The following is a 17516-nucleotide window of genomic DNA, read 5'->3' on the forward strand; positions in this document are numbered from 1 at the left end:
GCTTTTAATCACAGTGACTAACTCAATGCAGCAACCACCGTATCATGTACTAGTGTCATTTGGAAATGGTTTATTATCCTGTCATCAAGTACCTATGGACGAACCTTGATCATCCGAGGTTTGATTTGGTGAATGGGTATTTTTTTTTGCGGACATTTACTTCCGGATCTTACCGACAAATGTCGAATGCGAACGTTCAGTAGCTTAGACAGGGAATGAGTCACGCATTAAATATAACTTGTTGTGATAGCAGATCGCATCACCTCACGAAACCAGTTGACTGGAAATACAGGTGAAAAGATTTTCGTCTCAGGTGATAAAACAATCTGAACTTCCAGGTGTTAAAATATCACCAGACTGAGCATTCATTAGCTTTGTTTACCACCTACACACTTAGTATAGTTAATTGATTTTTCAGATTACCTTTCAGTTTAACAATAACAGGTTATTTTGGTTTTGATGTTTGTGTAGGTGAGAGTTCGTTACGCTTTGTAAGTTTGTTTTGTTTTTGAAAATTGAAGTCTTTGAACAACTTTCCTGTTTTACCTACTAATATTTCAGTATTTTATAATAGTTGTCTACAAAAATAACACAAGCTATTATTAACATAATGTAAAAATTTAACCTGATTTGTGATTAGTTCTTACGTTCAGGAACAATGAATCATTGAATGGTAAATAACCAGCCTGATGATGGTGATGTGTGATGGGTCTTAAGATCAGTCCTCCCTAGTGGATAGAACAATTTCAATTTGAATTTTTAATATAATATTCTGTCCAGAATTTGACAGTTTGTAGTACATTGTACTACATATAAGTGCACTCTATCCCAGTTCACATATCAATCAATGAACTGGATTAAAGTCGCACGCCCTGCCCCTAGTTTCAGCCCGTGAAGATTAATTCTAATTTTGGTTCATCTACAAAACTGTAACACACTTCGATCACGTTTTTATAAAATAGAGTGAAAAAGCAGGTTTTATATCGATAGATACTATGGGAATCCCCGTGACCCAATTACTTGAAATAATTTTGAAAGTTAGTATTCTGATGTCACCGGTAGATGTCGCTCGAAGCACAGAAATGCCTATGTCACGACAAATTTCCCAGAGTGCACACAGACTTGGGGTGCGTTCCTTTCACCTCTCCTGGGCATGTTCCAACTGTTCTGTCCTGGACAGCGAAAGGAATGAGTTTGGAACAGGAAGTTACTTTACCAACATAGGTGCTTCTGTTGAGAAAGTGGCTGCTGCAGCATCATGATACGTGAATCGGAATAAGACGACAATGATAGTCCGTCACTGACCATGTTGACTATACTACAGTGTTTGAAATAATAAATTTTATATATAAACCGCAATTAGCCTACATTTGCTATTCGGCACCGGGTACTAGTGGCTAACCTATTGTTATTAGCAATTAGATGCACTGTTTATTATTGTTGGTAGTAGTAGTAATAGTAGTAGTAGTAGTAGTAGTACAGTCTGTAGGAACCAGAGGTGGGGAGGCACTTCCCCTCCCAAGGACGAAAATGTATGGTTATTTTTGTCCTACTCTATTTAAATAAAGGTAGCAATATAGATTGTGTCCCCCCACCCACCCCCCACCCCCCAAGGTTATATCCCCTCTCCAGATATTGTAAGACTTGGCAAAATTATTGGCTTTAAGGGTTTGTAACGTTTTGTATTGAGATACTTACTTGTCTGAACTTTATTGTTAATGAAAATGTTCACGAACTGTGAAGAAAAACCTCACAAATGAACGACAAGCAAACGACAACAAATCGGATGTTGATTGCGCGAACCGTGCACGAGAAAACAAACCGAACCAAAATGATAACGGTCATGTGGTATACCAACGTCTGTGATGTTGAAACGGGAAGATCCCCTCTAAAAATAGATCAGACGTTGTCTGCTTAACATTTTTTTCTCGGACGTGCGTGCGTTTTTAAGAAATGCGAAAAAGGTTCAAACATGCTCGTTGTGGGTGCAAACTGAGACTGACAAAGCTGGAGTTTGTATAGCCAGAGTAATATAAAATATTTAGTTTTGCAGGATCACATTTTTGCGATTTAATGAAAATGAGTCGGTTTGCGAGCATTTATTTTCACAAATCCCCCATCCCTTCCCCCAATAAAAAACCCCTGAAGTACTGGTACTGATGTCAATAATTTTAACGTTTATTATTTACAAAATGCTGCAAGCTTAATCTACCCTGTGTGCTTTTTCGTAATCCTCAAATTTGTTATGAAAAACGAATCTTAAAACAAAATTTGAAGGCGTGATGCAAGCTCAAGTTTGATTTAAACTATTTATTACTGTCAAAATACTCACTCAGTACAGTTTGTGATTGACAAACAAGCAAAACATATGTAAGTTTAGTTACGAGTATAGATTCGTTGTTCAAGGCCACTCCAGATTGTGTTCATTTCCACATTTTAACATACTGTGATATTTACTTCCATTTTCTAAATGTGTGTTGCTTTCATCGCCAGCATATTGTTTATTATCTTATAATATATTGTCTTCAGGTACTTCTATATTGTTTGTTTGTTTTTTATTTAAAGTTTTACGTGTTGCATTATTACTACTAGTCCCGTGCAACGGAAACTAACAAGGTCTCGAGTTTAACTGAACAAGACTACTTTTTTTCTTCTTTTTTTTAATGTCCAATTTTCGTCTGCCTTTAATTGCATGTGGAATTTATTTTCACAATTTTATTCAAACACGAAAAATAAATTCCACACAAGAATAAAGTATTTTATAGTACTCTGCCATTCGAGAGCTAGACTGATATTTGTAATAGGCCCCTGCGAAGCTTCGTATATTCGATTCAATTCGAAATCATCGCGAAGATTCGATTCAATTTGATTTTTGTGTATTCGAAATTTCGAATATTGCAGTGTACGGACAATCGGAAAAAGAGGGACAAACTATATGGCCAACTGTTAAAATTAATAAACAATAAAGAATGTGGAAGACAAAGCAGGATCACGTGAAGTCTTTCCCACTCCTGGCTACAGTCGCGAGAGACACACTCGGCATTCAAGCTGCTAACTGCTCTTCAGAAAGGGGTGAATTCCACAGGCACAAACGTTATAACCGACAAACGACATACTCTCGCCAAAATGCAGAGAGACACATATGGGAATATAAAAACGCTGATCTCATCCTATCCATGTCAGACTTCAAGCAGAGAAAGTGATGCGATTATAATGTTACTAGTATGTGCATCATGACACACTGAATCGATAATTAAGTCGGTCAATAAACATTGCTTGACTTAACGAGTATTTTAATTTTTAGGATTCTGTTTTTGTATGTGCGAAGAATATCCACTGGTATTTAGTTTTGATCTCCGATTGGTGATGAGTGTTAATTTTCACATGTTTACTTGAATTATTTTGTGATCTAATTAAAAGCCAATAAATGATCACTTCCAAGATATTATCTCATGTTAGATCAACTGTTCAACCTATGTACACATTAGTACTGGTTTTCTATTTAGGGTGCTTTATTTAAACTTCAACCTTGTGTAATCATGTTAATCACCGTACGTACTCACAGTTGAGTGGATATTTATATTGTCTTTCTAATTTCTTTCACTGAGCTGAATATTCCTTTGTGAACTGCATCTGATACACTTGATTATTCTCCAAGGTATTCGAGATTTGAAATTCGATTCGATTTGAACATTTTCGAATATTCGATTCGAAAGGAAAACTGAGATTCGCAGGGCCCTAATTTGTAAGTCTATGATCGCTCTCTCAGTCAGAGATTATTGTATATCGCGAACACACAGAATGGCTGACTACCACACAGTAGACAAAGATTCCCTCTCTAACATGTACAACAAAAATTCTAAGTTTGATGCAGGACTGTCCTTCCCTATCACCTATGCATCTCTTTTTTGACAGAGTATATATATATATATATATATATATATATCTATATGTATATGTATGTGTATAAAAATGTGTATTACCATAACAATTATTATGAGACCGTGAGCTCAGAGCACCCCAACCCTGACACTGTCATTCTTTGTTCTATGTTTTACAACTAATAATAACAAGTGGAGCCGAACTTCAGGACAGTCTTGACAAGTGACACATATTCTCTTTTTATTTCTTACAGATTGTAATGCAGCTTGCGTGTAGAATATTACGTGTATTATATGGTAGATCTTAGCGCAGAGAGGGTTAATCAAGAGATGTCCTTGAGAGTACGAGAAGTAAACCATTAATCAACACTGTTTGAGAACTACACTGTAACGATGAATACCAAGGCGGAAGACCAGTACGATTATATTTGGAAAAGTAAGATTAAGCTTTTGAGGTAACAAGGCGAGATATATATATATATACATATAGACATAATTACATTTCCATGGGTCAGGATGTAGCCCAGTAGTGAAGCTTGTGAAGCGGTCGGTTACCGGATCGATCCTTCTCAATAGACCCATTTGCAGTTTGGGCTATTTTCCGTTCCAACCAGTGGTCCATGACTGGTTCATCAAAGGCTGTGGTATGTCCTGTCTGTGGGAAAGTGCATATAAAAGACCCCTTGCTGCTTTTCGGAAAGAATAGCCTATGTGGCGGCAGCGGGTTTCCTCTAAAGAAATATGTCAGAATGACCATATGTTTGACGTCCAATAGCCGATGATAAGATAAAAATCAATGTGCTCTAGAGGCGTCGTTAAATAAAACAAACTTTACTTTTTTATATAATTACATTTCCATGGAGCGGAATGTAGCCCAGTGGTGAAGCGTTCGCTTGATGCACGGTCAGTTTTGGAATCGATCCCCGTCGGTGGGCTTGGGCTATTTCTTGTTATAACCAGTGCACCAAAACTGGTATATCAAAGGCCATGGTATGTGTTGTCCTGTCTATGGGATGGTGCATATAAAAGATCCCTTGTAATAATGGGAAATTGTAGCGGGTTTCCTCGCTATATGTCAAAATTACCAAACGTTTGACATCCAATAGCCGGTGCTTTAGTGGTGTCGTTAAACAAAACAAACTTTTAACATTACATTTCCATTGGCAAGGACAGTGTCAATTTTTGGTGCTTAGCTCATGCAGTTTCAAATTTGGTGTTTATACTCTCCATTTCTCACAAACTAGAAATCCTACGTCATTGAAACTTGATTTAGAGTTGCATCATAATATATATATATATATATATATATATATATATATATATATATATATATATATATATATATATATATATATACACACACAGTAGAATCTCATTAGGTCGATCTCGGAAGGGTCGAATACACTGCAATGTTTGAACCAAAATTGAAGTCCTGAGTTACACAAGTTTACACGTTGACAGAATGGTTAGGTCAAACTATCCAGTGAGTTGAGCACCAGCAGGGTTCGAGGCAACAGGATTCAACTGGATATATATATATTTTAAAATTAATTGAATAGTTTTTTTAAAGTTTAATTAAAACAAATCAGTTTTAATTTTGCTATTTAGTTCTTTTTAACATGCATTGAGATAAACATCTGTGAATGTAACTGCCAGTGACATTGAGTAAGTTTATGGTAGGCAGTTTTCTTCTCTTTAGGTGCCAGTGTGTCGTTCAGTGTTTAGATCACTTGCACATGTACATGTTAGTTAAACAATTTGCCGAGATGATATTAAAGTCTATAGTGTTTTTCCTAGCCTGTATTAGCATGGTGCGGCACCATGCCTCATTAGTCTAGTGCCATCGTGCCTTAATCAGCGCCATGCTGCCCTGAGATTAAACAAGCCTTTTTCAATAATTAATTCTAAAATTGCCTTTATAAAACACCCAAAAAGGTATTATTAATTAATAAAATATCCCTGTTATATATTTTGACATTCATTTATTAAAGCAAGCACATTAATTACATTTATTTTTATTTCAATAAAAAAAAAATCGTCTTTAATCAGGGAAATATTTCGCATGATTCATTCTGTTGTGAATGGGTTACACAATTTGAAATTCATGTGAGCTACCAATTAAAATTAATTGTTACATATATGTAATAAATAATGTAACAGATTGCTACTGATTATCTAACCATTCCTTTGTTTGTTATTACAGTTGTGTTAGTGGGAGATTCCGGAGTGGGAAAGACCAATCTGCTGTCTCGATTCACACGTAATGAGTTTAATGCCGAGAGTAAGAGTACAATTGGAGTCGAATTTGCAACGAGGTGAGTTTAAAGGCATACTGTCACAGATTTAAGGACCTTATTTCTCTTTAAAATTTAAAAAAAAAAAAAAAACCAAACCTAGCTATTGCATCACTTTAACTACACCATGATGAAGTGAAATCCATGTCAACCCTCTCAGCAATGTTAGTTTTTGAATTATGGACCATTGCCATAATTCAACTATTTTTACAAAATATCATTAATAAGTGGAGTATGGTGATTACGTAGATGGTTGAATAAAGTCCATTTAGGGACAAATCAAATATATATATATAGGTCAGTGGTCTGTGACGATATGCCTTTAAATCAACAGTTTTTAGTTTTCAAAATCTACAGAGTATTTTTTTTCTTATTAGAGCCATTTTTAGTTCCCTAACTGGCCTTGGTGGTGTCGTGGTTAAGCCATCGGATATAAGGCTGGTAGGTACAGGGTTCGCAGCCCGGTACTGGCTCCCACCCAGAGCGTGTTTTAATGACTCAGTGGGTAAGTGTAAGGCCACTACACCCTCTTCTCTCTCACCAGCCACTAACCAACTAACAACTAATCCATTGTCCTGGACAGACAGCCCAGACAGTGTGCTTGAACCTTAATTGGATATAAGCACGAAAATAAGTTAAAATGAAATGAAAATAGTCCCCGAACTGGCCAACAGGAGGAGACTTATAGGATTTATCTCTGGACTTCTGTCTGTCTGTCTGTTTGCCTGTCCGCCCCACATATAGTTTTCCAGATGTTTTTTTCATGATCATGTGCTGTTACAAATCAAGTTTCTCGTTTATGGTGATTTACCCATTTTTGACTGAGTTATGGGTCTTGAAAACATTTTCATTAGATCTCTTTTTCTTCCAATGCCTCAAAATATTGAAATGAAATTTTTTGTATACCTTTATCATGTTCTGTTACAAATTAGGTTTAACTTTCATGGCAATTTACCCATTTTTCACTGAGTTATAGTCGTTGAATTTAGGAGGTACAAACATTTGTAGGGCCTGGTTGGGGACATGTATTGCTTTAGCAGTACTCTCAGAATGCTTATTGATAAGTGAAATCGGATATCACTCTGTCAGAGAATGGGTCCTGTGAGGTGATCCCATCCTATGATGCAAGCACCTCACATGAGCACTCTACCAACTGAAGACCGGCACCATGGTTAGGCTATCGGTTTACAGGCTGGTAGGTACTGGATTCAGATCCCAGTCGAGGCATGGGATTTATAATCCAGATACCGACTCCAAACCCTGAGTGAGTGCTCCGCAAGGCTCAATGGGTAGGTGTAAACCAATTGCACCAACCAGTGATCCATAACTGGTTCACCAAAGGCCATGGTTTGTGCTATCCTGCCTGTGGGAAGCGCAAATAAAAGATCCCTTGCTGCTAATCGTAAAGAGTAGCCCATGTAGTGGCGACAGCGGGTTTCCTCTCAAAATCTGTGTGGTCCTTAACCATATGTCTGATGCCATATAACCGTAAATAAAATGTGTTGAGTGCGTCGTTAAATAAAACATTTCTTTCTCTTTTTTTTCTACAAACTGAACTAGATCCCACCTCCTAAGAGTACTGTCAAAGGTGAAATTTACCTGTAGACCAAAATCTATTACATTTGAAAACTGTATTTTGAGTGTCGGTTGCCTCTTGCTCCCTGTTCATCTGAGCGGGACGTAGCCTAGTGGTAGAGTGCACACCTTTTGCATGGTCGGTCTAGGATTGATCCCCGTCGGTGGGCCCATTAGGCTGTTTCAATTTATTTCTCATTTGAGTCTGTGCTCAACAACTGGTGTAAAAAAAAAAGCAGTAGTATATACTATTCTGTCTGTGGGATGCTGCATATAAAAGATCTCTTTTTAATCGGAAAGAGTAGCCCATTACATGATGGCAGCGGGTTTCTGCTCTCATTATCTGTGTGGTCCACAATTATATGTCTGACGCCATATAACGGTAATTAAAATGTGTTGAGTTTGTCATTAGACAATAGAATATTCCTTCCTTCCAATTCTGTCAGTGTTGAGTTTGTGTGTGTTTTCAGAAATGTCACTATCAAGGGAAGAACGATCCGGGCTCAGATCTGGGACACTGCAGGTCAGGAGAGATACAGAGCCATCACCAGTGTGTGAGTTACAGTCTGATTTACCTTCTAGTAAAGTTTCCATTTACAGTTAATTTACTACAAACACAGCCATCACCAGTGTGTGAGTTACTTTGAGATATATTCCTTTGTTATTATAATACATTATTTTTATTTCTAGTATGATATTGACGATACCGAAACACACAAGGTTAATACTCTCTTTATTATATAATCTCAAGCTTAATACAACATGTTTTTGTAAACTGTACATGCAACTTTAATTGCAGTCAGCCATTACTAGATATTCAAATGACGTAAGGATATGTGGCACAGTGTCTTTTTGAATGGATATGGTGTCAAATTCGAATAGCGTCATTTTTGATGTCCTTAACATCAAAATAAACTAGTGCGTAACTTTTTAGTTTTCTGAACGCTGGGCAGCTTACAGTGTAAAATTGCTATTGAAATGTTTTTATTTGATGACTATGAATGCATACGTCAATTATGGAGTGTCACCCTGGTACATTTGTTTAAATGTCAATAAACCTAGTGCAGTGACCTCGATTAATTTACATATAATTTGCAAAGTTATCAAATTCTTAAAGTATGTGATCTGAAAAATAATCACATACTTTGATTGCACTGAAAATGTAAGATATTATATGATAACTTGTGTTGTTGTTATTGTCCAGGTATTACCGTGGCACGGTTGGTGCTCTAGTTGTGTGACATTGTGTTATTATTTTGTCCAGGTATTACCGTGGCGCAGTTGGTGCTTTAGTTGTGTTCGACATCACGAAGCAGCAGAGCTTCCAGAACCTGGAGAAGTGGCTGGAGGAGATTCGTGAACACGCGGACCAGGAGGTGTGCATCATGCTGGTGGGAAACAAGGCCGATCTGAGACATCTACGAGCCGTGACCACCGAGGACGGGCGCATGTTGGCAGGTAAATACTGATTGGAAACACATGTTAAAAGTCAAAATTTGTTTTATTTAATGACACCACTAGTGGCAGGTAAATACTGATCGGAAACTGAAAGTTTAAGAAGTTTAATTTATTTAACGACACCACTAGAGCACATTGATTAATTAATCATCGGCTATTGGATGTCGAAACATTTGGTAATTCTGATATGTTAAAGTTTGTTTTGTTTAACGACACCAGTAGGGCACTTTGATTAATTAATCATCGGCTATTGGATGTTAAATATTTGGTAATTCTGACATGTTAGAGTTTGTTATGTTTAACAACACCACTAGAGCACATTGATTTATTAATCATTGGCTATTGGATGTCAAACATTTGGTAATTCTGACATATAGTCTTAGATAGGAAAGCCGCTACATTTTTCCACTAGTAGCAATGGATCTATTATATGCACCATCCCACAGACAGGAAAGCACATACCACAGCCGTTTACCAATTCTGGTGCACTTGTTGGAACAAGAAAAAGATCCAATCAGTTGAATGGATCCACCGAGGTGGTTCGATCCTGCAACTCAAGCACATCAGGCGAGCACTCAACTGAGCTAAAGTTTAAAGTTAAAGTTAAAGTTTGTTCAACAACACTACTAGATCAAATGAAAATAAATCAAAATGGCGGATGGAAGAATATGACCTGAGACTTTTACAAGCTGTTAGGACTTATGACGGCTGGTACATATGAAAAAAATAAAAGATGGTGGAGAGCAAAATATAATCTAAGTGCTTACAAACTGTTAAGATTCAAGAGAGACGTACATGTACATGTATGTTGGTACATAAATATAAAGAAAATAGATATTGGTGAGGGATGAGAGAGAAAATGCTTATGGTCTGAGGCACAAGCAATTAGGATTGATGACAGGCCTATGTTGGCAGGTAAATATAAAGAAAATAGATATCGGGGGTGGGTGGTGGAAGAGGAAATGGTTATGGTCTGAGGCACAAGCAATTAGGATTAATAACAGGCCTATGTTGGCATGTGAATATAAAGAAAATAGGTATCGGGGTGGGGGAAAGAGGAAATGGGGTATGATCTGAAGTTCTTACAAGCTGTTAGGACTGAAGATGGACGTACATTTGCAGGTAAAACGAAATGGGGATATGATCTGAGACCCAAGCCATTAAGACAAATGCTGGGCATATGTTAGCAGGTATTACAGTTACCAATATAAAGGAAATACATGGCACGGGGAAGGATCGGACAGTGTTCGAGATTAAAATTTTGGGACAGTATCCCAGTTGGATACTAACATTTCAAAATCTGGTATCCCACCTGAGAATTTAGTATTATATGGTATCCCATTGGGATACTGGATTCTTGAAGTCTGGTATCCAAAATTAAATTCTGGTATCCCCGGGATATCGGGATACCGTTAATCTCGAACACTGTCGGAGGATAGCCTGTATGTTAGAAAATCATAATGTGTATCAGGTTTTTTTTTTTAATGATATAATTAGTGAATGTTTTAAATAAATTTGTTTCAGAGAAAAGCAATTATTCATTTATTGAGACGTCAGCACTGGAGGGAGTGAATGTGGGCGAGGCGTTTAACAATCTCATTGTCGGTAAGTGAAACACTTCATCCTTCAGACAGATGGAAAGAAATAAGGGGTCACATGAATATACTGATTTATAGTGCTATAAAGGGTATGAGGATAAATAATAATAGATTTAACTGAGTTTTATACGCCCATCTATGATGGGTCGTATTATGGTTTGGCATTGTACATGCATGTGTCCATCCGTACGTCTGTCTGTTAATGTTTCCTTGTCTGGACCATATCTTGCATACAGATGCATACAGGACCATCAAACCTTACATGTAGGAACAACTTGGGATGGCGATGTGTCGCATACTATTACTTGGTCACTGTGACCTACTTTTCACAGTCTACTGCACATAACAGTAAATCCTTGTCCGGACCATGCCTTGCATACAGATGCATACAGAACCATCAAACCACACATGTAGGAACAACTTGGGATGGTGATGTGTTGCATACTATTACTAGGTCACTGTTACCTACTTTTTACTGTCTACTCCACATAACAGAAAATACACGCCATGGTAACTAAAAACATTCCCTGGCGTCTAAAAAATAAAATCACATTCGCCAGTTGGCGACTGCCCTCCCCCCCCCCCCCCCCAAACAATAGCGACATCTCCAGTCGTGAATGTTGTTTTAATCACATCGGAAGTCATGTTCACCAGTGGAGGATGAAAACATGTTTCTATTTTCATGTCTCAACTTTAGACGGCTTTAAAGACACAACTATTTAGAAAACAGTATTTATGAATTTACAAGGCAGTATGTGACGAAAATAAATATTATTTAAACCAACACGTTGAATCCTGGTAGATATTATCCCAGTGCTTTTACTTAACTTTTAATGAGTACCTTTGTTCTTTCCATCAATATATTTAGGTCAATCTCACTGTTGGTAACTTAAACATAACATGTATTTATTTCATTTGCTGTTCTTTAATGCCTTTTAGATCATATTTCCAATCTAGGTCAGTCTGATTAGTGGTAATATAGACCGTCAGCTGGGAGGGGGTAATCTTCCCGGCCTCCTGAGGGGGATTTGTGACCATTTTTTGTAGAAAGCCCATGACATGAAAAGATGAAATGCATGTGTTTGCCCTCTGTAAACAGGTCTATAAGTCTTCTTCTTTTCGTTCCTTCTTGTAATGATATCACATGGAGATGTTTGCTGCCAGGATGAATCTCACAGTGACACGGAGGGATTCCTGGTCTCCATAAAGTTTTTCTTCTGTGTTTTTCGGTGTTGGCCAATGAGCATCTCTGGGTTGACTGTGTTGTTGGCAATTGAAATTCTTGTTTTTCTTAATGTGACATGCAAATCTTTGACATATTTACAATCTACATGATACAATTATCTACAAAATAATCTTACAGATTGGAGAGAATTTTAGCCAGTTTAGTTGTCCAATGAAATAGTGAATAAAATGATAGATTTGGCATTTAAAAAACCCAAACATTTCTGATGAAAGTTAGTTTGTTTTGTTTAATGACACCACTGGAGCACATTGATTTTTTAATCATCGGCTATTGAATGTCAAACATTTGGTAATTTTGACATATAGTCTTAGAGAGGAAACCAAATTTTTTCCATTAGTAGCAAGGGGTCTGTTATATGCACCATTGCACAGACAAGATAGCACACACCACAGCCTTTGTCGGCCAGTTGTGGTGCACTGGCAAGAACGAGAAATAGCATTTCTGATAAAAATCACACCTTCAAACTGACATCATAGACCCAGTTTTGATCAGATTTGTTTTTTAATTGATGGCTATTTTTAGAATCAGAAATTTGGAATTATTCAATTATATAATCATTTATAAATTATATCATAATTTACTTGATTGAAAGACAGTTTCAGTTAACTTTTTTAACACAAATAAAATGCACTTCCATCTTTCTTTTGGCAGATGGAAATTTTGCAAAACACATTATTACATAAGCAGTTGTTATTTCTCCTCAACTGGTCCTTCTGGAGGGGACTAACTTTATGTCTATCTCTGTCCGTCTGTCTGTGTGTCCCACTGTGCCACATATAGTGGTCCAGACTTTTTTTCTCTTTTTTTTCCCAACAGGTAATGAGTTGAAATTTTGTTTATAGCTTTGTTACAGTGTAGGTAGAGTTTTACTTTCATTTGTGATAGAGTTAGGGTCCTTCAACATAGGGATATTAGTGATTTCCCTAGAAATTAGGCAAGGCATGGTAGACCATAAACTTTTGGGGCATTTTTACCATTTTCGCAGCACTTGTTTTTCATTAAAAATACACAAAAATTAATTGAAATAAACATTAATGTAATTTATGTGCTTGCTTTACTAAATGAATAGCAAAAGATATAAAAGGCATATTTTATTAATGAATGAATGAATGTTTAACGACACCCCAGCATGAAAAATACATCGGCTATTGGGTGTCAAACTATGGTAATGGAAACAAACAAGGTGATGATCAACATCAACAGAAAAATTCAAGATACAGACAAAAACACTGTAAAGAACTGTGCAAAAATACAAATACAAATATCACAGATAGATACTGACTTTTACTCTAAACTTCAATTTGTGCTGTATTGGCCATTCTCAAAGAGAATGTTACACCCCTGCACCACAGTGAGGTTACAGCATGCGCAGGTGCATATTTTAGTAATTAATAATGCCTTTTTTTGGTGTTTTATAAAGGCAAATTTAGAATTCATTAGTGAAAAAGGCTTGTTTAATCTCAGGGCAGCATGGTGCTGATTGAGACAAGATGGTGCTAGACTATTGAGGCATGGTGCTGATTAAGGCAAGATGGTGCTAGACTATTGAGGCATGGCGCTAGACTATTGAGGCATGGTGCTGCACCATGCTAAAACAAGCTAGGGAAAACACCAGATATGTAAATTTGTTTGGTCTGCAGGGCTTGAAACGTAAGAATTTGTCTCCCACTGCAATAGTTTCAAAATATTGCCAACGGTGAAACTGCCCACCTATAGCAATTTTCAGCCTGCCTATTGGAGGGTTTTTTCCAAAGTGACTTTTGCAGCAAATCAACATGACTAAAAGGTTATTTTGCTGTATGTAGACATATTTCAAAAGCACAAATGTTAAATACTAGCAGATAATATACACCAGGAGCCTAATTCACTAAACTCTCGCAACTTTGCGATCTCGCAGTGCAATGATAAAAGACTTGCAAAGAGGATGCTTTGTTGGCTAGCAGAGCCGAAGAGAGCTTTGTGAGTTAGTCCCCAGGCATATATAATACAGTGAAACCCCTCTAAACCGGACACACATGGGACTAAGACAAATGTCTGGTTTTAAGAGGGATCTGGTTTAGAGACGTTAAGTTCTGTCTTGGTTTTTAAAAAGGGACTGTAAATTATTCGGTTTTGATGGGAATTCCGGTTTATAGAGGGTCTGGTCTTGAAAGGTTTCACTGTATACAGTTTTCAGTTGTTGAGGAAAAGTGCCGTTGTTCACGCTCCTGACCTATGGCAATTTATATCTCAACGAAGGCAATTGCCCTTGATGCTGTCATTAACTTTATTGGGGAACATGTATTGCTTTGCTTGTTTCTAGGGCCCCCAAGTGAAAAGTGGACCTCATGTCGCAAGCCCCAATAGCCAATGTATTTTTCGTGCTGAGGTGTCGTTAAACATTCATTCATTCATTCATTCATTCCTGTTGCAAGCATGCGGGAAGCTTGTCGCAAGGTTGTAAAATGGTTCCAGATACTAGCTTAAACTGAACAAGCTTGTGAGAAGCTCATCTCAAGCGTGCGGGTAGCTCGTCGCAAGCTTGCGGGAAACTTGTCGCAAGGTTGTAAAAAGGTTCAAAATACTAGCTTAAACTGAACAAGCTTGCGGGAAGCTTGTCGCAAGCATGCAGGAAGCTTGCGAGATGCTAGTTACAAGCATGCAAGAAACTGGTGAGAAGCTTGCTGCAAGCATGCAATTAGCTCGAAACACAGTAGTTACTACCATGTAAGATATGCTTGTACAACCTAGATGAAAGAATTTAATTATGTTTACATTTGTTTGACAGATATCTTCAAACGGCAGGTGGAGGGGGGTGCGCACAACAACAATACAGAGGCAGCTCGACACGGTGGTCATGGCGATGGAAGTAAAATTGACCTGCAGACCGACAGTACAGAACAGTCAGGCTGTGGTTGCTAGGATACGGTGTGGCGGTCATCTTTAAACTAATTGTGAATATAACCAGATCTGGCTTCCTGCTAACCCTGTCTATACCAGCCACCCAACAGACAATACAAAGTGACCTTTGTGAGAATTAGGCCTTTATTGTGAGGTGGTTTTTATACACAGGTTAAAATATGTACATTTATGTGCTGAAGATACAGATCTGTAGTGTCCAGTTTGTGGACGGGTGGTGGTTGTCAGTTATAGACAGGTGGATGAATTCTGAGGTTAAGTGGTTCTTTTAAAATAACGTGGATGTTGTCCACTATAGACAGGTATTATTATAAGATGTGTTCTGTATCTGGGGTGACTGCAGGCTCAGTCATTGTACTGTGCAATGATATGGGAAGGTGACAAACTATGTGATCGGGGGGACACCGATAGTTTGAGGGGAGAATGCAGGAGGGGGGTATGAGGTCTTCCCCTCAATTATTTTTGAAAATCTTATGCTCTAAAATGTCTCTTGACATTTTGGTGAACATTATAACTGAAACATGCACACAGAATATGTACATATAATTCAAGAAGAATTTGAAAGTGGGGTGAGGTGGGGACACAAACATATCTTTACCCGGCTACTACTCTTAGTAATAGAGCGGCACATTCCTCTATTTCCTAAGCTAGTGCTGTGTACGCAGATTTTATTATATTTTTATTTATTTTTTCTTAACAATAAGACTTGTAGATCTGTTAGTGAAGTTAGTTGAACAGCTGAAATACAGTACGTGAGTTAACAATAAAGTCAACTAGCCCACCCGTGGTTGGTTTCTGATATCAGAAATTCTGAAGGTCAGAAATGTACTTTGGCCAGAAATTCCTACAGATGACACCACATGATACTAGTGCCTTGTACAAGAATAGTCATGAACATAACCGATTGTGACAACATTACAATATCATCAGTTGCTATGCAATCGACTATTGTCGTACGAGACACTTGTATTGTGTGGTGTCGCCTTTAGACCTTCACTTGTTGGTTCGTCCACCTACTGTCACACTCTGCTCTGGTAACTCGGTGCAGGCTCAGTCTTCTAAGATAGGTTGATTGCAAACATATTTTATTGTACAAAGAACAAAAGAATTGGGCACAATTTGACAACTTACGAGGCCCTCTTCTCTATTCATACAATATACTTGGCGACCTATATTACACAGCTGTAAATATAAACCATGTGTATACATTCAAGGATAACCAGTGGAAGGAAATGAATTATATACAACGGAATGTGAAGGAAAAAAAATGATGCAAAGATTACACAAATAGTAAGTCACGTGCAGTTAAACTCGCTATTACATTTACAAATAATCCTTAAGGCTTCTGAGAATTAAATATTTGCATAAACCATTTATATGGGCTACACAAAAACAAATTCAGGTAAGCGTTTTAAGGTAACCCATCATAAACATGTAAACAGATCAATATTAAAAATGGTAACATTTTGGGTCCTGGCTCTAAATTATATTATAAAATGTATATATTTCCCAATTTTTACACAGAATATTACTTTGACATCAATACACGAAACCACACATATTTGTAATATATTTTGAACATTAGTTAAAAAAAAAAAAACCTGTATTTTATTTCGGAAATTATTTTTCACAAATAGGATCACATATATTTTCAATTTGTTAACTTGTGAATGAATCAGTTTACAAATTCAAAATTTCATTAATTTTATAATCTCAATGATTTTAGACATTAACTCTCACATATATAAAAATATTATTGAGTAGACCAAATCAAAAAGTATATCTCATGGTTTTCAGTCCACCTTCTTAAGCTGCTAATTTATACATGTACAGGTGTATTAGCAAAATTAAATGCTTATTTAAAAGTACATGGTCTCGTAATTGCCAAAATCAAAATGTCATATCATTATCAGTTCTATTGGGATGCTGTGGTTATTCTATAAAGAAGACATCATTACATCTATTAGTACGTGTAAAACATTTAACACTGTGTACACAAAATATTAATTTGTCTGCTTTTTACTTAATCATTTAACAGTACAGTGCTGGACCCATATTCACAAAATATCGTAAGCCTAGTTTTACACGTAAACGTAAATCTACGACTGAAGAGCTATTCACGAAACAACGAAAACGTAAGTTACGTGTAAAGTTGGACGTAAATATAAGAGTGCCTCAGGTTGCAACTAACGCTGCTCGTAAGTTGTGTACATATAATAAATCAAGCACGATCGCCGTTATTTACTATTATTTACGGAAACTAGCAGCATTTCCAATAAATGAAGCAGTTTGCTATGGCGAACGCCCAGGGATTGAACATTTTTGTTCGTGATCGAACGGATGTTTTCGACTTGGCCAATTTCTCCTGAGTTATCTTTTCCTTTTTAAGAAATGTCCTCAAGTTCGTACCAAAACGCGGATCCCCACCAATACCAAAATGTTCACTGTTCGCAATGTTATTGTTAGCAGACGACAAACAAAATTGCGTTTTGCGCATTTGTTATTTACCCGGTAGCCATCGTTTCTAATGTGTTTTTATTAATTACTCCAGTGAGAATGTTAAATC

At 37.1% G+C, this 17516-nt stretch overlaps 1 protein-coding gene across 2 annotated transcripts; it reads left to right on the forward strand.

The window, feature by feature from the left end:
- The first annotated feature begins 275 nt into the window (after positions 1–275).
- LOC121373688 (ras-related protein Rab-11B-like) lies at positions 276–17113 on the forward strand. 2 transcript variants are annotated; one of them, XM_041500415.1, is made up of 7 exons: positions 276–313; positions 4136–4317; positions 6085–6196; positions 8221–8304; positions 9015–9208; positions 10733–10813; positions 14820–17113. In XM_041500415.1, the coding sequence occupies exons 2-7, from the start codon at positions 4275–4277 to the stop codon at positions 14951–14953; spliced, it is 648 nt and encodes a 215-aa protein (XP_041356349.1). In that variant the 5' UTR covers positions 276–313; positions 4136–4274; the 3' UTR covers positions 14954–17113. The 2 variants fall into 2 exon arrangements, with proteins under 2 accessions (XP_041356349.1, XP_041356350.1); XM_041500416.1 differs by lacking the exon at positions 14820–17113 and having other exon boundaries at positions 10733–10821.
- Positions 17114–17516: the final 403 nt, after the last annotated feature.

Source organism: Gigantopelta aegis, chromosome 5 (genome assembly GCF_016097555.1).
Source record: "Gigantopelta aegis isolate Gae_Host chromosome 5, Gae_host_genome, whole genome shotgun sequence".
NCBI lineage: Eukaryota > Metazoa > Mollusca > Gastropoda > Neomphalida > Peltospiridae > Gigantopelta > Gigantopelta aegis.